This window comes from Trachurus trachurus (assembly GCF_905171665.1).
Source record: "Trachurus trachurus genome assembly, chromosome: 9".
NCBI classification, from domain to species: domain Eukaryota; kingdom Metazoa; phylum Chordata; class Actinopteri; order Carangiformes; family Carangidae; genus Trachurus; species Trachurus trachurus.
This window is the reverse complement of record NC_139895.1, coordinates 16408452-16432909: the sequence shown is the minus strand read 5'-3', so window position 1 is coordinate 16432909 and position 24458 is coordinate 16408452. Positions and strand designations below refer to the sequence as shown.

General features: G+C 40.8%; 2 protein-coding genes across 2 annotated transcripts; one reads left to right on the top strand and one right to left on the bottom strand.

Annotated features, from left to right (window-relative positions):
* Positions 1-1919: 1919 nt before the first annotated feature.
* Positions 1920-12363, bottom strand: noxa1 (NADPH oxidase activator 1; the record flags this gene model as incomplete). The annotated part of the gene is made up of 15 exons (XM_083978555.1): positions 1920-2026; positions 2156-2279; positions 2838-2940; positions 3387-3541; positions 4219-4322; positions 5609-5696; positions 5819-5887; positions 6079-6217; positions 6314-6351; positions 6434-6493; positions 6770-6877; positions 9506-9637; positions 10202-10310; positions 11364-11446; positions 12190-12363. 15 exons carry the CDS (start codon positions 12361-12363, stop codon positions 1920-1922), a joined length of 1593 nt encoding a protein of 530 aa, XP_083834681.1.
* Positions 12364-14248: 1885 nt separating this feature from the next.
* Positions 14249-24291, top strand: man1b1b (mannosidase, alpha, class 1B, member 1b). Its single transcript, XM_083978285.1, has 14 exons — positions 14249-14472; positions 15084-15203; positions 16147-16255; positions 17121-17239; positions 17835-17968; positions 18049-18155; positions 18340-18516; positions 18647-18795; positions 19245-19433; positions 19814-20004; positions 20114-20234; positions 20989-21183; positions 21298-21429; positions 22129-24291. Exons 2-14 carry the CDS (start codon positions 15099-15101, stop codon positions 22333-22335), a joined length of 1935 nt encoding a protein of 644 aa, XP_083834411.1. The 5' UTR covers positions 14249-14472; positions 15084-15098; the 3' UTR covers positions 22336-24291.
* The last annotated feature ends 167 nt before the right edge of the window (positions 24292-24458 follow it).

Here is a 24458-nt window from a genome sequence, read left to right as displayed (position 1 = left end):
GGTAGAGCTACGAGCTGCGAGGTATTTGTCAGCCTGCTTGGAGTTTGCCAAGTGGCATTTAAAGGAGTGTTAAGACAGAGATTATCAGTAACACAGTAAACTGTAAAATGTGTTTTCATTTAGCTCAAAGTACCACTGTGAGTTAAGTGTAATTTTACAGACATGTAAAGTGGCTGCAGACTTTGTTTAGTCTTTTTTTTTTATTAAGTATTGCACTATTTGCAATTACACTCACACCATAACCAAATTATGCTTTTTCCATTTGTCATTTTGAATGGCTGCTTTCACTCTCTATAGCTAATATAACTCCCACAGGATTCATCCTTGTTACCAGTAGGCTAGCTATAGTAGAGGAAGGTGGGTGTTGATTCTGTGTTGGGAGAATAGCCAAGTAATTAGAGGCCTCTGTTTCATAATCCATTTGAATGGAGCTCTTAGCTGCTCAGGTGCCCCCATCTCATCCATTTTTACATCCACCATCTGTGGCAGCTGCTAAAAGCACCTGACATTTCCATTGCTGGCAATTAATGCTCAAGGCAGTGAACTTCCCACGGTTGTGAGGAAGTTAAACTCCCCCCTGTCTAACTAATACACAGACTTGAATGGCTATCTTTAGTCCACCCCCCAGACATACAGTTAAGATGATGTGAAAGGTGTCTGGATGCATGATGTTGAGCTGTAACAGTCGGTCTATCAAAAATACCTATTTGATTTTGTCGCTTGCAGCATTATAAAAGGGAGCAAAGATCAAGCAGAGATTGACATGGATTTGATTAAAGGCAATGTTTCAATTCAGAAAGGCACATGCACACCCAGTAGCTACACACTAAATTCATTTATTGGTCCTCTATTTCTCCTCACAAGTCAGCATGAAACCAGATTAAAACTAGGGACCATACAATGACCATCAACATGGCTTTTGATATGGTTGTCCAGTGTAGTTATCACAGTGTGTGAAAGGCTAATCAGTAATATCTTAAATGCATCCTGGGAAGTCTGCTTTGTGTTGATAAGACTGAGAGATATATATCTTTTTTTTTTTATCAGTGAACAAGGAAACAGAAGTCACAATTATAAATTGGATTAATTACCTACCATTTATATTGTGATGCAAATGATCAAAATTATTTTTGCAAATAATATACTTCAACCAGCTCAATTGTAATTCCACTGCATTGCATTTTAGTATGTAATAGTGTGAGGTCTCCTGAATGACTGTGATGAATTATGTATCTTTGCTTTTCGCTTGCTTGCCCATTTTCAAACATACTGTAAGCAAGTGTAACAAACTGAGTGTGGTGTTGTTGCAAGTTTAGATTTAGTCTCATGGGAACAAAGAGCTCTTCAACTCAGATATTTCAGTCTCCTTCATCAGTTGTCTCAAAGACATGAGTGTGCTTCTCTGAATAAGTGATAACCGCTCCTTCTCTCTGCTCTGCAGTAATGAGGCTCCTGGACACTGTTCAAGATTGTAACTTTTAACTTGCTATGGATGTTTTACTGTCTTTCTCAACAGGGATAAATGTATTCACTGATATTGAATAAACACTCTGAGTAACTTCATTGAGAAAAAATATCTCCCCATTTCATGTCCCTCTACTGTCCTATCCATTAAAGGCCTGAAAAGCCCCCAAAATAGAGGCTACTAAAAAAAAAAAACGTACCTAACCAAGATCACAGCTCTATAGAATTATTACAGGAGCATAATGTTGATACCAAGTTGGATAGACATATTTCATACAGAATATCATAATATTACAGAATATACAGAATGTAATAGATGGAAAACTACAGCAGATTGACTGTAAACATATTCTTCAGTGCCAAAGACGTTCTCTGAGCCACTAGTGATACCATGTGGGAGAGAAACTATTTTACAGATTATTAGAGATGACTGCACAGTACGTTGTTGTCGTCTTTTATAACTGGGAGCTCTGGTCAGTGTTGGTGGTCTCCCTGTAGGCGAAGCCGCTGGGGAAGATGCCGATGTTTCCCGCACAGTGCCCCTCCAGCCATTCCTCATTAACTAGAAGAGAGAGCAAGCGAGAAACAAAATGAGGTACATCTGAAGAGAGCATACAGCAGTGGGAGAACATTTCAGATCACAGTACCACTGACACACAGCCTGGTGAGAGGTTAACCTGCAGGGCCTCACCTTCACCCAGAATGTCGATGGTGTCTCCTTCACTGAACTCCAAGTCCTCTGGGCCCTGAGCAGTGTAGTCATAGAGAGCCAGCATTTGGTAGAGGATGTTACGATTGGCCAGGGGGTCTTCTGTCTGAAGGGGGAGGAGAGTACGTTTTTATTAGCCTAGCAGCAATGTAGTAACCTGGACAACTCATCCATTAAATTTGGGTGACTTTGGGCATGAGGATGCAACATAATGTTCTCCTGTTTCACTGTGTGAAAAATAAATGGGGCTCTGAACTGTGTTTTGTGCTTTTCGGCTGAACCGTTGTATCACAGTGCTCAATGCCTGTGACTTACTGACAAAACGTAAGTGTATTTACAGTGAACAGTGAAGGAAAAACCTTAAAATACTCAAGTTAAGAAGAAGACTTAAGTGTGTTTTGTGCAATAAATTTTGTTATCCTATGTTAAATTTATAATCTTAATTTGCATCTTTCTTTGGTGCAACCACTTCACAGCTGAAGCACACTGCAGTACTCAGCATTTTAACCCACAGGGCTCTCCAGCTTTGACCCACTGTTTGAGTGTCTGCTCCTTTGACAGAGGTGAAATTTTGCTCAGTGGCAAATACAAACCTTTTGACACCTAACATTTGATGTCGATTTTAAGATCTGGTATTCACGCTGTTGCAAGATTAAATGCTCACCTGGCACCATAGGGTGGCTCTGCCGGCCTCAGCCACCTCTTGTATGGTATGGCCTGGCTCCCCGCTCAGTGGTATCAGTACCCGGGAGCCGTGCTCCTTATGTCTGAAGAGAGAACAGTAAGAGTTAAGTGAACTGGTGGCAAGGAAATAGCTGGGAATTTGAGGGCATCTTGGAGGCAAAAGTGGGCTGTCAGAATATAAAAAATGAGAAATGAAGTGACTTCATTCAAAACTGTTAGATCAATGCAAATCAAAGCTCTGATACAGGTTTTGATTTTCTTTGACACATTTGGACAGCTATCAAAATGAACTGGTCCCATTATGATGTTTTTGTGATGTGTTTTTGTCTGTTCTGCTGTTTATTACAGTTCCTCTCATGCCTGAGGAGCTGTAGCCTCAGTGTCCTATATCTCATGTTAGGTTTTCTTAGCTGGAGCAGATTTTGGACCCACAGGGTGGTTGCGGACAAAGAAAGCATATTTTTAGAAAATGAAGCATCACTTGTTGAAATTCATGTAGACAGAAGTGGGTTGGCTCGACTGCAGTTACCTGAGGCGCAGCTGAGATGCAGGCTGGCCCAATTTCTGTGCAATTTGTTCCTTCACTTCATGATATGGGGTGTCCAGAGGGACAGACATAGCCACAGTGTACGTGTAGTGGACCTTCACCACCACAGAGTCTTCTGCCTGAGCTGAGCTGGTCTGCTAGGAGCAAAGAGCACAAACACATACAAAAAATTGTGTGAATGCATCTGGAGGATAATATTCTGGATCTGTTCCAGTTACTTTAACTTTTATGTGGTTATTTTGTAGCAGTAATAGTACTTACTATCATCGTTACCCCTTTGACACTTTGTTTTCATTAAAAGCTAGCTATCATTTTGAGATATCTCAATAAGTTTGTCCTGTCCTTGGAATTTGAGTCCTGGGTGAAGTAAATGAAATTTATTTGCTATAACAACATGTGCAGGCCTCATAAAAAGTCAGTTGAAGTCAAAAGTTTTGTTCTATACGCATTACAGGAACGTAACTTCTAACATTAGGTTAGAAGTTACGTGAGGCGCACATGGGTTTGATACAGATTGTTGAGCACATTATGAGATGCAGGATTTTTGATGTTTGAAAACCATTATTTCCAATGTGCCAGCAGGAGTTCAAGGTGAGTTTAATGTTCTCATGTGTCAACAATCTAGTATTTTTTAATTTCCAAACAAAATGTAGTTTGTGTTGCCGTTTAATTGCATATAAACGTGATTTCTAAGACACAGGGTTGTAGGAGACCAAAGAGTTACATAAGCTGGATGTGAGAGGAAGAGAACTATCATGTGATTCCACCTTTCAGCTCATACAAATGAATCAAGCTTTTCAGAGGGGAGCACTACCTGGTTGCTGGCTGCGTTGGCTGTGTACTTGGGAGGCTCTGAGGCTGGCAGCGGTGCGTGGGTGGCAGTGGTGTAGGATGGAGGTGGAGTGTCTAAGGCACGGACTGCAGGGAAAACAATGCAGGTACAGTCTGAGCACACACAATACAAGTCTATTGGAAGGTTAGTCAGGTACATGTTGTGTTTTAGGAGTGTGTTATCCACTATATTCTCATGTGAATTATCAATCCTTAAAAATCCACATGCATGTGTTCAATAATTCTTCATCATTTTCCCTAAACTTTTAACTCTTGACTCTTTTGGATTATCTGTTTGTGCTTTGTTTTTTATTGATGCCATTGTCTTCAACAACCCAAGATGTGATCAGCATGAAGTGGCTGAAAAAACAAAAAAACAAAAGTGAAAGTAGATTGTAGTATTTCTCCTGAAGTCATTACAATCTAAATCATTTAAACCATTTGACTGGGATTGTGCTTCAATGGCAATCTTCTTAGATAAGATTAAAGTTGAGCAAAGAAAGCAATGAAGCAATTCTTTATTACAGGGCTGTAATTTCCTGAGAGTTATCCTAGAAAGATATAATCATTTTGTAATTATAGGAAAAATGGAGACTGTGGTCAATTACGATATTACAAATTAGCTCCTTTTAAATAACTATGCTGCAGTGGTTCTCAGATTACATGGATGGCTGTTTTTACAGCATTTTGTGTGATAAATCTTTCCATTCATGCTCTAACTATTAAAATGTTTTTACAATATAATTAAAAAGTGCACAATGTGTCACTTGATTGTTTTTTAATCAAATTAATCAAAAATACATAAAAACCCTTTCAGTGGGTATCATCTATGCTTCAGTCTACTCTTGAACCCAAGGACCCAGAGTCAGTCGTCAGTGCACAGTAGATCAGTTGTACGTGTTTCATTTGTCTACAGATGAGCAAATGATTCACCAAGAACTGAAAATAAATCAATTCAATTTATAAGACTGAAACAATGAGGATGGACTGAAGATTTAGTTCCAACTAACTTCTGTCACTGACTCACACTGTCTAAGTCAGTGACAGTGACTCACATGGGTCAAGCTTTATATTAAATGTAGATGAGTCAATGTGCAGTTATACTTTTGTTGCAGATTTTAATATTCTCTCTAGATTGTCAACTGTCTAAAAACGGCAAATTGCTAAAACATAATCTTCGAGGGAAAAAAAGTGGTTTCACTCAAACCTCCATTACTATAACATGTCTCTCTTATACTGATAATAAGCAAAAGTGTTGACTGCTGCAGATCAGATCAGAGGACAGAGGGTGGAGAGAGCTTCCCCTCCAGAGCAATGAGGTTTTAGAAAATGTATAATAAATAGGCTAGAAGGGCAAAGGGATTAATCATTACCCCCAGGAGAAGCTGCAGCGCTGGACTGGGAGTGAGGACGGGTGGGAGGTTTGAGTCCGGGTGGGAGGGGAATACCACTGGGGACACTCTGTGGAACAAAACAAGACAGGAAGGTCGGTGAAAACTGCAATTCATGTTTTTATTTTTCCCAATGGTGAGAAATGTGTGTCGTCATCATCACATCATTAATTGCACGGACGAACACATTACATTGTCCTTTTTGCTTTTGGGGGTCTTCACATCTGCAGGATCCAATAGCGACATTGGTAGAAGTCCTCTCTGAAAAAAAATAAAGGACTAAACATCAGACACTGGCATGAAATACATTGTTCTGAAAAACACACCAGGGTTGATGACACAAGATTCCCAGTGTTGTATCTGCAGATTTGGATTAGTTTTATTAACCTTTGGCCACTAGGGGGCAGAAAGAAATCATTCTACCTGCCTGTCTCTTCTCTCTCTCTCCTCACCTGTCCATCATATATGACAGTTGCCATCCCATCCCTGTCCTCCTCGCCGAATAAAAACACTGTGGCCCCTCCCGGCACCGTCAGCTGTCCTGGGCCCCGACCCATGTAAGGGGTTCGAAGGCGCATGTATCGAGAATCCCTGACAATGAAAAGACAAAGCCAGTCACACATCACAGCTTTTTTTTTTTTTTTTAATATTTGTGATAATGTCAGTTTGAATCGTGGTAAAACTCACTGAGCTCCATCCATCTTGGGCTCGTAGAAACCAGGTTTCTGAGGAGAGGGGAGAGGGACAGTCAGCCGAGGGAGAGAGTGACGACAAAATCACATCATCTTTCATCTTTCATTTCATTACCTGCAGCCTCAGAGGTTCAAAGCCTCCAAAATCATCATTTGGGACAATGGAGGAAATCACCTGCAAGTCGAACATCATATGTTAACAAATCCCACACATTTCATTTGAATGTTAAACTTTTTTTTTTTCTTCTGTTGACCCAGATATTGTTCTGTATCTAATCAAAGATAGCTTCAGTTTCTGAAGGCAAACATATTCAATCAGAAAAGTTGGGAAGAAATTATCATTTTAATTAGGTAATTGTTCATCCGCAGGTCTTTTAAAACCTTAAAAAAAAAAGTTAATGAGCGATAATTATAACTATTATCACATTGACAGGTAATTTGGATACCTTACCTTTGCTTTGCCCAAGAAGTCTCTCTGCTTCAGCTGCTCCACATCCTGTTTCGAGGGACGAAACACCACATCCTCAGGCACCATGAGGGGAGCCAGGACCTCCTTTCTCTGTTTTTAAAGTTGGGGTCAAAATGTTTTGTTTTAATGAAAATCACAGTGACTGTATTTATGTATGTACTAACTTTTTGAAAGGAATTTTGTAGAATTACGAAATCACTCTAAAGTGACAGTATCTGTGAAACATGCAGTCACATTATAGTCATTTCACCTCTGGTTATTCTGAAACATGTCTGGCCTGAACAATCTGTATTTGTTGTGTGAAACAGTTATACAATAGCTTTCATTAAAATAACAATAGCCACACCTTTTATAAATAAGATTATACAACAGTTAGTTCCGACCGGTCCCAACCGAGCAATTTGATTGGACAACGAGACATTCCATAGTGCTGATATACAGTATAACAGCACTGGGACTTTTCACAGACATAATCACTCCGCTGTTCAGCTGGACAGGAGCTAAGTCAGAGCCACGCTCCCCACACAGGAGCTGCCCCATCTCTCTGCTGCTGCTGCTGCTGCTGCTGCTGCTACAGCTACAGTTATAAAAGGACCTGAACATTAAAACCTGGACCTGACCTGGTCCGTCTAATTGGCGATAAATCTCTACTAAACCCAGCTGGAAAAAAAATCGCCGCGGGGCAACTACGTTTTAACGGTGATGTGTTTTGATATTAGCATTAGCTGTTGTTAGCCACGTAGCTCAGCTACTAGCTTCAACTGTGTTTATATTGATTACATAGATGATAAACAAATGTAATACGGTATCGATAACGTCTCTGTATGTCTTCACGCTGGTCCTGTTGCTCCGGTGTTAATCAGACACGGGCTCAGAACCAGAACCAGAACCAGCACTGGAAGCAGCTCGGTGGAGAAGCTTGTAGCTAGTAGCAAGCTAGTATGAAATGTTTATGTGTTGCCTGGCAACAGCCTTGTCTCCCTTCCAGTTGCGGAACTATTTCTGTTGGCGGAGCCAAATAAATGATTAAATAAACAAACAAATCATAATCTCTTGTAGTTTATTACTGTTCTAAAATGCGCTCGTAGCACTGTTGTATAAAAGCAATATCACATAAAACGCAATGACAGGGCCTCTTTGATTCCTGTGATGTCATTCATGTTGACATAGGTTGTGTTGTGGTATCTATCACAGTGTAATGTCGTTCTCAGTGAGTGGGGCTTCAGTGGTCCCAACCTCATTTCCTCCGACCCCTGTTGCTCCAGAGGAGCTGCTGAGCCTGTGGTTGTACTTGGCAGCTTTCTGATGTGAGAGCGTGTCAAGGTGTGCGTACAATCAAGGTGAGCTGGGCCATCAGTCAATGTGACACAGGAGGCAGGAGGTGGGATTTATTACAAATGTGGGAAGGCTTTCTTTTGTTCTTGACCTTGTGTAATGGGCAGTAGGCTACTACCAAGCCACATCAGAACCACATGTTTTCCACTTTAGTACATGTAATTTATACCAATGTAAGATGTTTCGGTAACACTTTAGATTAGGGAACACATATTCACCATTAACGAGGTGCTTATTAATATGCAATGAATGCATTAATGCTATACTAATTAAGAGTGATAAAGGTAGAATTACTGTTCTGTACAAGGCCCCAATAAGCCACTGGTTATTCACATCATTATTCAGAAACAACAATGCATTCATTTACAATGAATAAGCAATAATCAGGAGTTAATATCATGAAAAATCTTAATTCATGGTGTAATAGAGGTAGAATAAGGCTATGTAGAATAAGGTGTTAATACATGCTTAATAATTACTAATAAGGAACTAGTAAGCTATGCATATTAATAAGCACCTAGTTAATGGTGAATATGTGTTCCCTAATCTAAAGTGTTACCGATGTTTCACAATTTGCGAGCACTGCTTAACTTACAAATGTTGCTGTAATGTTCAGGTATTTTGTAAATTAATTGATTTATTGTTTGAAAGTTGTGCGTTAAACTTTACAGACATTTTGGCTGGTTGTCACTAATACACAACTTCAAGTGTCTGCTTGAGGATTTAGACGGTTGGTCTGAAGCCACAGCAAAAAACAGGAAGCAACGCCCAAACACTGGTTAAAAGTTAACACCACAATACATACATACACACACACACACACACACACACACACACACACACACACACACACACACACACACACACACACACACACACACACACACACACACACACACAAAAAAAAAAAAAACCCTCCATACAGTCATGTGCACTTAGAGCTGAAGGCAGCCTAAGGTTTCCCCTCTCACCTGAAAAGTTTTCTTCAGCTCTGGCTAGTCATCAACTCCTCAACCTGAACTGCTCATACAATATCTACTCTACCTGCTGCTGTTTGATTATGAGCTGATATCATATCATATCATATCAACCTGCTGGTGCTGGTGTGATCTCATAAACTGCACAACAGCATCGCCCAGTGGAGCACAGACAACAATTACAATTAGCTGTTTTCCAGGAAGCTACAGGAAGTTTTTTTTTTTTTCCAGGAAGTTTCCGTACCTTTTTAAGGTTAATCTTTAAAGAGGTGAGTGCAGAAGAGCAAACCATCCTCATCAAATGTGTAAACTGTTCAATTTCAATGTTCTGCACAATCATGTGGGAGATGTCACCAAACCTAGTTTTTTATCTCTTCCAGTCTGTTATGAAAGATGTGAAACTCACCGCAACACTTTCCAGAGCCACCTCTATGTTTCCCCCACGACCTCCTCTCTCCTGAGACGCTGACATCAGGACCTCTGTGGCCTGCTTCCAGTCGCCCATCCGAGAGTACACAGCTGCTGCATTAAATAAAACCTATAGGGGGAATGAGATCATATCTTAATAATGCTTTTATGAATGAAAATTAAATTCACACACAAACTCAGGGCCCCATCCAGTGATAGCTAAAAAAAATGTGGTGGTGCAATAAGAAAATCTGAGTTTTGACTTGACTCTTGATGCATTTGCCTCTGAATCAAAACTCCTGTTTCTGTGCATTGTTAATGGAAATATTTTTGCCTGATTATTACTTTGGTAATTTCATAGTGTCACTTAATTTTTTTTAAATCATATTATTAAACCACTATTACCAAGTTGTAATGTGAAGTGCTACCAACCAATTTTCAATGCAATGTTTTTCTGTCAGTAGCCCTTTGTGACAATTTTACACCATCTTGATCCATGTGATTTTTGGTAATGTTACTGTCACCGGCCAGGTGCAACTGCAGGTGCATTGTCTGTGAGAAGCTCAAGCATGTCTTATCTGTACTGTAAGAAATATGTGATATTGTGCAACCTCTTCATCAGCCTCCATCAATGAAGCTTTGTTAGCTCCCAGGAGTGTGCATGCATGCGTGCACGTGTGTGCGTGTGTCAGACCTGCCAGATGTACAGCTTGTATCGTAGCCCCAGCTGTCTGTAGTCAATGACCATGTTTCCTCTCAGATACTTCTGTGCCCAGATACAGTCCGACAGAGCCTCCTCCAACCTGGACAGAGAGTGATGCAGAAAACAGACAAACAGTGATGGATAACAAGCGGGACCATTGTACAAGCTTTATGTTTTTACAACTCTTCATTTGGAGCATTACATTAGTTGATTATCACTTGGTAGTGATGGTGATGAAATGTCCCAGGAAAGACTTTTGTGCCCATCCAAGATATGTAACCCCACAAACCAATAGACCACAAAGTGTTATTTTTACACTTTGGTCCTTATATAACACACACAAGCAAGATCTAAAAGCTTTCTCCCTTTCATACAGTTAATCTGAAATGCTTCTGCTCATCCTTAAACAGGAACCCACAAGAGAAAACACATTACCCCCGAGTTTTAGCCTCCTTCCACTGGTTTCCTAGATTTTTGTTTGCTTTAATGGGTTTGCCTCCCAGTATAACTCTGACCTCTTACGTCCAAAGCCCCTTTAGGTCTCTTAGGTCTGCTGATCAGGTGCATCTTGCCATTTTGACAACTAGGTTATAACTGTGCCTTTCCAGCAGTAGCCCATAACTGTTATTATCCACACATCAAAATGCCTCCCAACCTTTGTAAAGCTTTTAAATCATGTCTTTTTTAACTTCTTGGCTTTTACTCCATCATGAGAGTCATGTGATTTCTTGTCTGTTATCTTTTGTTGTTCCTGAGTTTGGTGTTTTATGTGTTTTTATTGTGTTTGTTATGTGATTTAGTATTTTTCTTCGATTTTTAAATGTTTTTCCAGTACTACCTTTGCCACCTGGTCAACCATTTAGTCTTTCCATTTATACATTCAGTAGGTTTGATTATAAGACTGTGACGTCACACACTACTGTAGTTACAACAGGGAATCCATTACATTTAGGAAGGGACAACTGCCTTTAAGTGACCTTTAGCACAAAACTATGCACATTTCACAAAACAATCACAGTATTTTTGAATGAAACGTTGTCTGTCTCATCACTCACACATGAGACTCTCATGTGTGAGTGAGAGAGAGAGAGAGTGAGTGTGCATTGTGGTGTTAACTTTAAATCAGTGTTTGTGACAGGGTGACGGCTCCTACCTGTCAACCTGCATCATCACTCCTGATCTCTGGAAGAAGCCGACAGCAAGACGTTCATCCTTGACGAGGGTGAGGTCTAAAGCCTGAGGAAAAGGACAAGTTTTTCTTCAATGGTGACGGCCACACCGATGGAGAGTGGGAGGCAGCTGGTTTAATAGTTTGCTCAAGAGACTGTATTGTACTGTACTGATGCTTGCATCCATTAGTATCTCACCAACAATTACACTACATGGTGGTGCACCATCTACATGAATGTAGAAAACCAGATTCTTGCAAGAAAATAATAAACATGCAAAATAAACAGTGACAGTAAACAACAATGTGGCAACCCCCCACAGCCATGACTGAGCCAGAACCTTTTACATTTCTACATTGTCTCACAAAACTAGAGCAGCAGAGATGATACTAACTGTTACAGGTGGCTGACTGTGACTGAAGAGAGTACCCTGGGGTTACAAGTGTGCAAATTACTCCTCAGGGCAATGTCAGCATGCTTGTCTGAAAAATCTGGTTTTGTAAAATAAACAACATGGAGCGCCTCTGACCATAAACTTTCTGATTAGGTGTGATGTTTGATGTTTGTCCCTGAATTTTGAGTTTCATGTCTATTGAATGCCATGTCTGTTGTTTAAAAGCATGCAGACCTGCAGCCTATACAACCAAATCACAGCCATGCTGATGTTCAATACAGCATCATCCCCTTTTATATGACATTGATTGAATAAAACTTATTGGACAATTTATCAGTTGTCAGTAAAGTTATTATCATGGGATCTGACACAGCCATATTAGTGACAGGAATGACATCGTCAGTCCACACACAGACCTTGAGGGCCTCCTCCAGTTGTCCCAGAGCCAGGTTAGCTGCGGCAGTATTGAACAGAGTGCGAGACGTGGGCTCAGTAATCTTCTCGAGTTTGTCCAGAGCTCCTTGCCAGTCCTTGGCGTCGACAGCCTGCACCGACTCATCCCACAACTTGATTAACTCGGTGTAAAGCATCTTGGAGAGAGGAGAGCAAATAAAAAACAAAAAAACAAACATGGACATTGATATCAAGTGGAGGTGGCTTCTCCTAATGTTTGTTGATTTTTTTAAAAAGAAAATTATAGTGACATGAGGGTTTGTTCTTCTGAACCACAAACTGTGACACTGATGAAGTGAAGATAAAGTGCAAGTCTGTCACTTTTACTTTTAATCATAAACTTATGAATAAAAACTTAAACTCTTGCACTGGGTTCATATGTGAGCCAACATAACAGCATACAATCTGATTTTTAAAAAATCTGTTTTTCTTTCTTTCTTTTTTTTGAGTTTTTAGGTATTAAAAATTCAAAGCAAAGCAGCATTGAGTGCTTCACATTCACAGTTAATGATTTGGCCACTGTCAATATACAAGTAACCACATAGGAAAAGGTTATGTCACATGAACCATCAGTTTGACAATTGTGGGATCTGGATCAAAGACAAATAAGGTAAGACCTTCTCTGTTATCTGGTAGTTATTTGAAATTAAAGAAAAAAATAAAAGATAAAAACAAAAACATGATAAAATTACAAATGAACAACAACTAAAGAAACTGCACCTCTGTTTATCTGTAACAACCTGCACATTTTTCCTGGAACACTTCCTTGAACTTCACCCACTGCTAATTATACACACGTTGTTCAGCTCAGTTCACACAAGTTGAAGAGTTCATGGGAGAAACTTTATAAATCTCCTGCTGTCAGACTGCTTACCTTGTGCTGCCAATGGAGAAACCCAGTGAAAGTCAGTCTGTGCCTACGGTCCTCCACACTGTAGCCTACCAACAGGGAAGTGTGAGTGAATGAAACAGGTCTCCAAAGTCTCCACCCTCCTGCTATAAGGAAGTTCCCTATCCACATTCCCGAGAAAGGACCAACAGAGGCTCAGGAATTCACCTCTCAGTGTGGCACGTACGTATGACAGCTATAATATAAATGAGTCACACAGGACTGAACAAGATGTAATAAACCCATTTTATCACTAAAATCATGACTGGTAAATTGAAAAGTAATAATAAGATATGTCAACAATATTTTGTATGAATGTATGAAATCCACCTTCTACACACAGATGTGTTTAAACATGATTAAACCTGGCGACGATGACTGTGAAATCCAGCATTATCTGTGTCATAAATATCGAGGTTAAGGCCTATCTAGAACAGGTGTAATTACACTGAGTCATTGTATTATGGTAACACACACTGCAGTTTGCATCATAGATCTACAGAAGAGAAGTTTTGAATGAGGTCTATTCAATATTCTTTTATGAGGAAAGTTACAGAGAAGGAAGTATGGAGAAAAACGACTTCATGTCCCAGAAAGTCATTGTAAACATAAAGTGACACAGAATAGGTTTGATTTTTAAAAACAAGGAAAAGCATCCAATGTCTTCCATGCTGGGTCTACTGGGTCAACCTGCTGCACAGGTTGGGTAGTACGACATGCCCTACCCATCAATGAAATGCCCTAGCCATCAATGAAACGCCACGGGTAAAAGCAGTATAACATAATGGAAACTGTAGAGGGAAAAGTACTTAAATAGGCTACTTCAAAACTGACAAAAAAATAATCATTTGAACATCCGTCGACAGTGTTGTAAAATATACCCTGAGGCTGCTGTAGATGTAAAATGTGCTCTGTTCAAACCCTATGTCACCCCTCTGTATACAGATCACCTTTGGTATGCAGAGGCTCCAAGTGACATTTAAAGATGCCTGAGGCTGCTGCGTAGGTGGAAGTGCCCATATGTCTATACAGTCTATAAGTGCCAGCCTGGTGCCAGCCAGTGTAATTATAGTTCTAATGTTTACCACATTTCAAGAGGTCCATGAACGCAGCATGGAAGCGCCTGTATCATTTGTTGTTGTAGGCGAGCGGCATCACATCGTCAGCTACAAGTGGAGCACATCCGACTAGCACATTTTTTCTTTACTGTTTGTGTAGTAACAAGTAATCGTTTAGACATGAAGAGACCCCCGAGGCTTTTTCATTAACAACATTGAGCTAAGGGCTATTTATTGAAGCGCTGCTGGGTGCTACTGGATAAGACTGGTCGCATTTGTAATGCTGGATACTTTTCAAGGTAATGATGACAGAATATTGTTTTTATATATTTCTATCTTCAGCAAAACATTTCTTCAGATAATATTTCTGCTGTACTTTCACATTATTTTTAACCTACAATGTCCGTTATTTTAGGCCTCAAGCTATGCCTCGGTCTACAGTTGAGCTGCTAACCGTCTCAGCCGTCACCTCAACCCGCCGATGCACATCGATGAGGCAGCCGAAATAACAGCGGCTAGCCTCTTTAACGAAATAATGTTATTCTTTAATTAGAGCAAGCTAATTTCAAACTACTGCCCGTGACAGTGACACATTACTGAGATGTCAATATTCAGTGCCCATTAGTTCAATCAGCCTGTTGATTTAACTTTGCATCTTGTGATGTAGCTACAGCCATGCAGCTAGTAGCTTAGCTGTGCTGAGCTCTCACATTAATGCTAAATAACCCCCTGATAATGAACCAGAGCCAGTATTAAGCAGCTTTACGTTACTTCTTATGTGGTATTTTTGTATTAGTTTGTAGCACAGTTTTATGTATCAGCCAGACTGGCATGGCATGCTAATTCCCCTACTGTTTATGTCACCTCATCATTGTCATTTGCCATTTCTATCCACTGTGTCTTCTCTCAGGGCTGGGTTACAGACATGCACACACCATCTCGACGGGAATATGTATCTATAAGCCTTACAGGACAAGGAAGTGGAAGTTACAATAACAGTAAGCAGTGGAGGAGGCAGTCCTGCTGGAGGGTAAGTGGGTTGCATCATACAGTAGATGGTTTTCCCTTTTTGCTCTCATCTTCACACTGCTCTGGTTTCCCACCCTGCTAAGACCCAGTAAAGGACAGCAGCACTATTGTGTCCTATTTTCCCCATCCCTGGCTTTAGTTGCTGATGATAGTCAATATATCTGTGGGAAAAAGACACCCTGAAGAATGCATTAGCTCCCTCTTCTTCTCTGTGTAACAATGAAGAGTTGTGTGCTTTGCCCTGGGTGATATACTGGTGATATACAGTATTCAGACCAAACCATTAGTTCATTTCACAGCTCTTCAGGTGTCATTGCCGGGGCTTTGCACACGTCCAAGTTTATGTTTGTCATTCTACTAAACATATGATTGAATTTACTTAAGATATAAAAAAAAAAGAGAAGGGAAGGTGAAAAACTACAGTCTCATGGTCAAGTATCAAAAGGCATTATTTTAAGATTTAGAAAGCTGGTTTCCTTCACGGGAGGTGTTTTGCCGATGCAATGCTACTATACTGTTGATTAGACCAAAAGCTGATGTGATGTAATAAACAATGTAGGAATCAAACGTTGTGGCTTCTTTAGGGTCGGTTGGGATACAGATTATTGACAATCATCCATCCATTGGATACTTTGTTGGGTGCTATTACCACTATGAAACTGGAGAATTCGTTGCAGGACAGATGTATTTACTGCTTCAGCTCTAGACAGATGCACATAATCAACTGTACACTTAATTATCAGTCACATGCACAGGCTACAAAGTAACAGAAATTGGTTTGTTTCGGTGCTGGTCTCACCTTGGAATTGTTATTTATGTTGATCTGTGCCCGGCAGCCTAAAGATGCTATAATGTGATATTTTTGTCATTATTTATAAGAATATAAATTGTACTGAAACTGAATAGTAACTGAGATTATCTCCTCTTTCTCTATGTTCTTGCAGAAATGGAAGCAGCTGTCCAGACTGCAGCGGAGCCTCATTCTCTGCGCCGGCATCCTTCTGTTTATTTGTGGAATTGCTTCCTATCCCACTGTTACTGAACACCTCAGAGGTAAAGCTCTTCATACATTCAATGTCTCCCATGGGGTGCTTTGTGAGCATGCTGTCAGCAGCTGCAGTTATCGAATGCCAATATGAGAAAAACTGCTCAATCTTGTTTACAGCGAGTGTGAACACATCAGCACATGAAATATCTTGTTTGAAGTGAAAAGAAGTAAATACAACCCTGCACCAAATATAGTTTAGAAAAGAGACCTTTCTTGAAATTCCCCAATTTGTTAGCAGCACTGCTTATCCCTTAGGGCTGCTGAGGAGAGGGTGAAGCGAATCCCAGCTGACATCAGGTCAGCTTTTTGGTCAATTAATTTATAAAAGTGAAAAACAAAAAAGATAAATAAATGAATTAACTGTAACTGTGGCTTGTGTGACTCTCTTATTCTGTGACTCACCTTATTGTACCTGAATAGATTCTCAAGGACTTGTGAGTTGTCATTAGAAATTATCAGCTGGTGACATTTGCACTAGTAACTAATAACCTTTGTCTAATTATTAGCTCTTGTCTCTGCAGCGCCACGACACAAACGCGCCCCGTAACCCGTAATCTCTTGTTTATGACGGATTAAACTACACAAATATACACGTTGTAACATCGTATTTGATATATAACGTTATGTATCGCCCTATTAATTGATTTTTCACCCACTTCGTTGTAAACAAATGCACATGGCTGAGAGGAAGGTAAGCAAAACAGCGAAAAAGCGACTTGCATAGTTCCTCTTTAAATTTTTGTTTTCAGTTCAGTGTCAACAGACTATGAAATCTGTCCAGTGGTGCCCGAGAATTTGCATACAACTTTTTATAACTCATGGATCAGTTTGGTTCAGTCTTGATTCAAGTATTTTGATCTGTGTGTTTAGGCCTTCCAGATGTGGAGCGAGACTCGGCCACCGAGAGCCTTGAGAAGCCCGTCATCCCCCATGTGCTGCCTGAGCCTGCCAAGCAGGGCCAACCAGTACTGCCTGATCAACTATCCCAGGTTTGATCTCTCACTGTTCTCTGAAGAGTACCACTGGCTTCCCAAAGGTCGTGAATAGGGTTGGGCACCGAAAAACGGTTCCAAATAGGAACCGGTTCCTAACGTCCGGTTCCGGAATAATAAACCGGAAGTAATTTGACCCGCCCCGCACCACCGCATGTATTTTCACAACCATCCCCGCTGCTATTAAACGTCAGACAGCGGCTTTTTACTTTGAAAGGGCAGACAGAGACGCTGTGTTGCCGGTAGCTTGTCAGTGTGGAGCTCGTGAGGAGTGGGAGAGTCACAGTGCTTTGTAACAGTAATTTGTTTGGTTACAGCTCGATTTAATATGGTTAGGTTATAAATAACTTGTTGCTCAGAACAAGGTTCAGTTTAATATCCCTGATGCACGGATTCAGCAATGTGGCTTTGTGAGAATAAATAAATATGATCCTCTCATAAATGTATTCACAGGGAAATTAGTCTGTCACAGTAGTATCTGTTTAATAGCCAAAGTTGAAAAGGATGTCCTATCTGCTTTCCTTTCCTAATAATCTATTCACATGAAGAGAAGACATAAATGGTAAAATAAGTTTTCTTGTTTGTGTCACAGAGGAAATTATCCAATAAGAGAGGACCACCTGTCCTTCAGAATCGTCTTCAGAAGAGAGGAAATGTTTCAGCTACAGTGGCTGAGGAGAAGCCAGCGGTTGGCAAGAAAGAAGGGGAAGAGGAGAATGTCATAAGGTGAGACTTCCCCCTTTGATCTTAAGCAAAGTTAGATTTGTCTGTGTATGTTGATTTCTAAATCCAGTGGTCACTTTCAGCTGGCGTGGGGCGGTGATCGACACCGAACAGGCCACAGAGGGCACCAAGGATCGGAAAAAGGAAGATCCACCTGTCAACCCAGAGGCCAAACCATCTCAAGATCCCGGTACCTGCTGTTTTATTGTGTTTTTCTGTGTAGCAAAATTGCAAGTTAATACAAAATACATCACAATTAATACCATTACATCTAATATTCACTTTATAAAACACTTCAATCCCTTCTGAATCAATCCGTTGACTGACTAAGATGAGATACTGAACTGGCTGGTGCGTATTGTGTTTTGATGTAGTCAGCTGGCCGGAGGCAGTGCGGGAAGCTTTCAGACATGCATGGAAGGGATATAAGGAATTTGCTTGGGGTCACGATGAGCTCAGACCCATCTCTAAGTCCTACAGCGAGTGGTTTGGCCTCGGTTTGACGCTTATTGATGCCTTGGACACCATGTGGATTTTGGGGCTCAAAGAAGGTAGGTTGTGCTTTCCAACACTAAAAATCTAATCTCCTGAAAGCTGAAAGCTCACAAAGAACAGTGGTTGTCATCTGTAGAGCTTTCTCAAATCACTTTTTCTACATTTATTCTTGTTATTGTGTTGCAGAATTTGAAGAAGCAAAGGCATGGGTGGCCACAGAACTCACATTCAACAAGAATGTCAATGTCAACCTGTTCGAGAGCACCATTCGCATCCTGGGAGGCCTGCTGGGCACCTACCATCTGACTGGAGACGCACTGTTCCTGGACAAAGCTGTGAGTCAACACACATTCTCCCTCATTCATAAAGAACAAATCATACACATACGCAGCACCTTTTAAAAATACTTGAGCTTTCAGTCTTGAGACTTTCAGACCGCCTCCTCACCGGCCACACACTGTCAATGAGATTGAAAGAAAAGAAACCAAAGGTCAATTTTCAAATCAAAGCTATGAGACAAAATGGTTGATACTTTAACTATAATGCAAAACAAAGCATTTAAACTCCACACAGACATAAACATGTAACCATCTCACCTGTGTTTTTGGCGTTTTATTCTGTTTGTGTTGTTATTTGATGCTTTTGTGCCATAAAAATGAAAAATAACCCTGTAAATACAATAGATGCATAAAAAATGATAAATAATACACTGATAATAAGAATAAGGGATAAATAAATAAAGCTTAATTTATTCAATCACTCAATCCATGTTCTTCCTACACAGAAAGACATCGGCTCCAGGCTGATGCCAGCCTTCAACACCCCCTCCAAGATCCCCTACTCTGACGTGAACATCGGGAAAGGCACAGCCCACCCCCCTCGCTGGACCTCAGACAGCACTGTGGCCGAGGTTACGAGCATCCAGTTGGAGTTCAGGGAGCTAAGCCGCCTCACCCAGGATCCACAGTATGAGGTGACAAACTGCCCAAGACATTAGAAAATTAGAAAGCCTTTATTGTTAAGCCATGACTGAATGATCTGCAACAAAATAAGTTGTAGTTAGAAAAAAAAATTGTATTTCTTTTAAACATATACTAAGATGATAGCATATTTCTCCATCACCTTTGTGTAGTGGCTGTGCAGTTTATGAGTTCATTATGTGAGCAGGGCTTGTTTTGTTGAGATGTGTATTTTGTGTTATTAAATTCGTTTAGAAGAAAATGTGTCAAGCTTACTGTGGTCGCATATTAAAATATTCCAGATAGAGATTTAGAATCTGTTTTGCAGAAACATAATGTGTCACTAAAATCCCCCCAGCTTAACTACTATGACCTCCAACCTTGATTTTTCCAGGCTGCGGTGGCTGAGGTGATGAATCAGGTCCATAAGCTAGACGGCAAGCTGGATGGCCTCGTGCCCATGTTCATCAACACAAACAACGGACAGTTCACCCATCAAGGCATCTACACACTGGGAGCCAGAGCCGACAGTTACTATGAATACCTGCTGAAGCAGTGGATCCAGGGAGGCAAGAAGGAGGACCAGTGAGTCGGACCACACACACAAACACTGACAGTGTTTTCAGAAAGTCTATAGACCTTTGTAGCTTTATGCAAAATAAAAAAGACTAATTTTGCATGTATGTATGTGAAGGCTCTTGGAGGACTACCTGCAGGCAATAGAGGGTGTAAAGAAGAACCTGTTGCAGAAATCTTCTCCTAATGGCTTGACCTTTGTTGGGGAGATCTCACATGGACAGTTCAGCCCTAAAATGGTCAGTAACACTCAGAAGCATCCTGAGGCTCCTCCTGCTTCTCTGTTATCTATTGTTGAAAGATAAGAATGTATGTCTCAAAAAAATCTATTTAACAGACTTGAAAATCAGTTTGACTAAATTTGCCTATTGCCATAAACCGTATAGTCATAGGAGTAGGTTAATTGCTTTTAATTATCGGTGCATGTTGTTTTGAGATCCGCGGGGCAGAGGTGTGAGCTGCTCAGCGAACACAATGGAGGTGAATGGTACAAGGTCCCCTGTCCCTCATCAAACTCATCAAATACACAATCCAACAACTCCAAAACGCTCTTGTGGACAAGTGGTGACCTGCACGTTCACCACGCTATGAAATAATCATGTATAATTATGTATCATTACGACACATGAAGCAAATACTCTGAACTACAGTACTTGCACTTTTGAAATCACTCCGACCAGCAGCTGTGTCAGGAATGTAGTTCCGGCTACGCATTTGCCTCGAAAACAACAACTTGTCCACGAGAACGTGTTGGATGTTGGATTGTGTTGGAGAATGTTGGATTGTGTATTTGATGAGTTTGATGAGGGAAAGGCGTAAGTACCTTTCGCCTCCGTTGCGTTAGCTGAGCAGCTCACGTCTCTACCCCACAGATCTAAAAACAGCATGAACTGACAATTAAAGCTAATTAACCTACCGCTAAACTATAGGGATTATGGCAATAGGTGAATTTGCCAAAATGTTGAACTATCCCTTTAAACTCTGTTAACTCAGGACCATCTAGTGTGTTTCCTGCCGGGCACTCTGGCCCTCGGTGCTCACAACGGCCTGCCTGCTGATCACATGGATCTGGCTAAAGAGCTAATGGAGACCTGCTACCAGATGTACGTCCAGATGGAGACCGGCCTCAGTCCAGAGATCGTCCACTTCAATATGCACGAGGGCAGCACCCGGGACATCGAAGTGAAGGTGCATAGAGAGACAGAACTTCAAGAGATTGTATACACAGAGTGATGACTCCTATTTATCAAATCAGATATTAAAACTGTATTGTCTGTGTCTCTGTTATTTTCTCTGTGACAGCTGGCAGACAGACACAACCTCCTACGACCAGAGACGGTAGAGAGTCTCTTCTACCTGTACAGGTTTACCAAGGACCAAAAGTACCGGGAATGGGGTTGGGAGATTCTCCAAAGCTTTAACAAGTACACCATGGTAGGTGAAAAAGAGATTATCTATGAAGATGAATATTTTTTAATCTTGTAACATCAGAATGACAGTCCCACATTTAGCTATCATGTCCTAATAGACAGTCTAACCCAACCTGAGGACACTTCTGTTCATGTTCAGAGTAAACAGAGGAGTCACAACAGGCCACAGGCTTAGATAGATCTCCATCATGGCAGAAACTCACCCACAGAACCACTTCCTCTTTTGCTAGTAAAAGTGATAATTGTTGACAAAAAAAATTTGCCTACCAAATAAAAGTGTGAGAAAGGAAACCATCAAGTGTGAAAGTTCGAATTTAATTTTGACTAAAAGTATTCATGTGTCAAAAAAGCTGTTGGCGTTAAAGGCTCCACCTTCCTACTTTGTAAACTGGTTGTTAACGGCTCACAGCAGGTCTTGGGCAATGTGCTATTACTCAAACAGCCAATCATATGTCTTATTTAAAAAAAAAAAAAAATGTTGCCAAACTTATCTCCCATGTGATTTCTCATAAGTACTGGGGAGAGTGTAGACGTATTAACGTATTAAAGGCAGTTTATTCCTATCACTTTAAAGGGATGGTTTGTGTTTTTATGCTCTGGGGTTGTGTAACGTAGCTCGCTAAATTGTGGTTCACTCTAGAAAAATCAACTCTTTTATGTTTGACAATATAATGAATGGATTGTGCGACTGTGTGTGTTTCAGGTTTCCTCCGGCGGCTACACCTCCGTTAATAATGTGCGTGACCCAGAATACCCGAGCCCCCGGGACAAGATGGAGAGCTTCTTCCTGGGGGAGACCCTGAAATATTTCTACCTGCTCTTCTCAGATGACCCCAACCTGGTCAGTCTAGACCAGTATGTCTTCAACACTGAAGCTCATCCTCTGCCTATATGGCCTTCCACTGCATGACACACACACACATACACATTGACAGGAATTCAAATGGCACATATTAAACACAGAACATCTCAGGGTCGTCTAACACCAAGACAGTAGCTTAGTCTCCTCTGTATCAGTGAGCCAACTAGAAAATGCCTCGTCACTGTTCTGGGTCATTTTTGCGGTGTGGATCTCTGCGTGCTGCAGAAGCACAGGACGCTTTCTGTCCTCTAACACCCAGAAAACTTCAGCACAGAGGAGAAAAACCTGACTGACTTGAACTGAAGCTGTCTTCATCACATGTCGAGGGAAGAAGGAGCATGGGGCTCGGACATGTGTTTGAGGACTGGGTCGATTATATTCAGTTTAAAGCTCCTCATAGCTTCTATTTTACTATCAGTTGTTCATATTCACTTTCTAAACAAAAATGGCCATGCCAGGAAAAAAAAAAAGATTTTACCCCTGCGTTATATTCTTCTAACAAGAGGAGAGGTTTCTGCAACAGAATGTAATCCACTGTGACACAGAGCCAGTATCTGAGTGTCTGACCGTAGCGCTGGTTGTTGCGTTTGTAGCAGCGTGTGTGTGTGTGTGTGTGTGTCCCCTGACGGCAGCAGCCACACACAATCTGAACTGAAACCAACCACTTGCCTGCTGCACCTGGACCCTGACGCCCTGCTCACATGTTTGTACAGGAGGGGTGTGAGCTAATTCCTCATATCACTGTTTATAGTCATTAAGTGCTAGAAACTATTCTCAGATGCTGAAGCTTCCTGATGGGGCGCGCGCGTGTGCATTTGGCGTGCCGTGCTGCATTCATGTCATACAGGATATGGGGGAATTTACAGATCCTTTATGTCTCTGTGCCACAACCATTCACTGGGACTTAAGGGTTGCCGTGTCACTGTGGCGTGAACACAACATCAACCTCAAATAGAAATAGTGTTATGGCAGAGGCGTACGGCTGCATGGTGATTCTACTTTGAGTAAATGTGCTGAAGCAGCATGGATTAAATATATGAATATATGTTTCATCCTAGCAACCCAGTTATGTTCACAAATGTCTCCGTAAATTATTTGCACACAAAACAGCCTCATAAAATCCAGTCAGAGCATCTTCATATGAATTTGAATTAATCTGGTAAATGGCCCATTTCAGCACAGGTGAGTTTTACCAAGAGACAACAGCGGGGCCACAGACCGAACTTATACAATATTTTTTATTTAAGCAGAATCTGTAAATATTACATTCAGTGTTAATGTAGTAGAGGTATAAAGTGGCAAGTACACAAGAACGTTAACTTTCTACCGCTATTATTAACAGTGCAGTAGTTACAAATTCATTGGCAGGACAGTTTTTCTTTATATTAAATATAACAAACTGTCTTGTCAGGTATTTAACTTGCTGCCCCTTATTTGTCTCTTAAGTTTGTCCTGTTTAAAGTGACAAATTAATCTGGTTCAGATCAACTCATCCTCCATATATTCTATTTATTCTTCACTTCTTGTTCCATTTGTTTTGATGGAAAACCTGTGTAATTATCTAATAATTGTTATTCAATAATTGGTGTCCTGCGGGCTGTTCGGTGACAGCGAGAAAAGCGTCTCCATTGTGCACTTGTTATAGAAATGATTACATCGCGGTGCCACACAGCCATCTGCTGTACAGGAAGTGACTGGTGGTCCGTGACCGAAGACGAACAAGTGGTCACGCTCACTGACAAACTCAGAGCTGTCAAGACATCAACAAGGAAATGTCAGGTGTGGGAAAAAAATTGCTGATAAACTAACAATCAGAACTAAACACTCAAGTCTGTCAGGTATGGCTCACTACAACAGAAAGGTCCGTTTCCCCCATATGATATGAATGCAGCACCGGGAATGAACTCTTTTTCTTTTTTTTTGCCCAACAACAGATCTGATTGCGTGGGAAGCTTTTGTCTTATGAGGATAGTTATTGGTGGTGGTCAATGATTTACGTGTTTGGATGGGATGGGGGTTCACTGAATGTTCCTGTTCATTGTCTTGTCGTCTTCCTTGTGACGTTTTTGTGTTTATCTCTCAACAGAAAGAAATTGTTAGATTGTGTGTCTTAATTTAGCACTATATTGATTTGTAGAGTCTCTGTTCAGCTGTAATGTAATTGCAGCTAC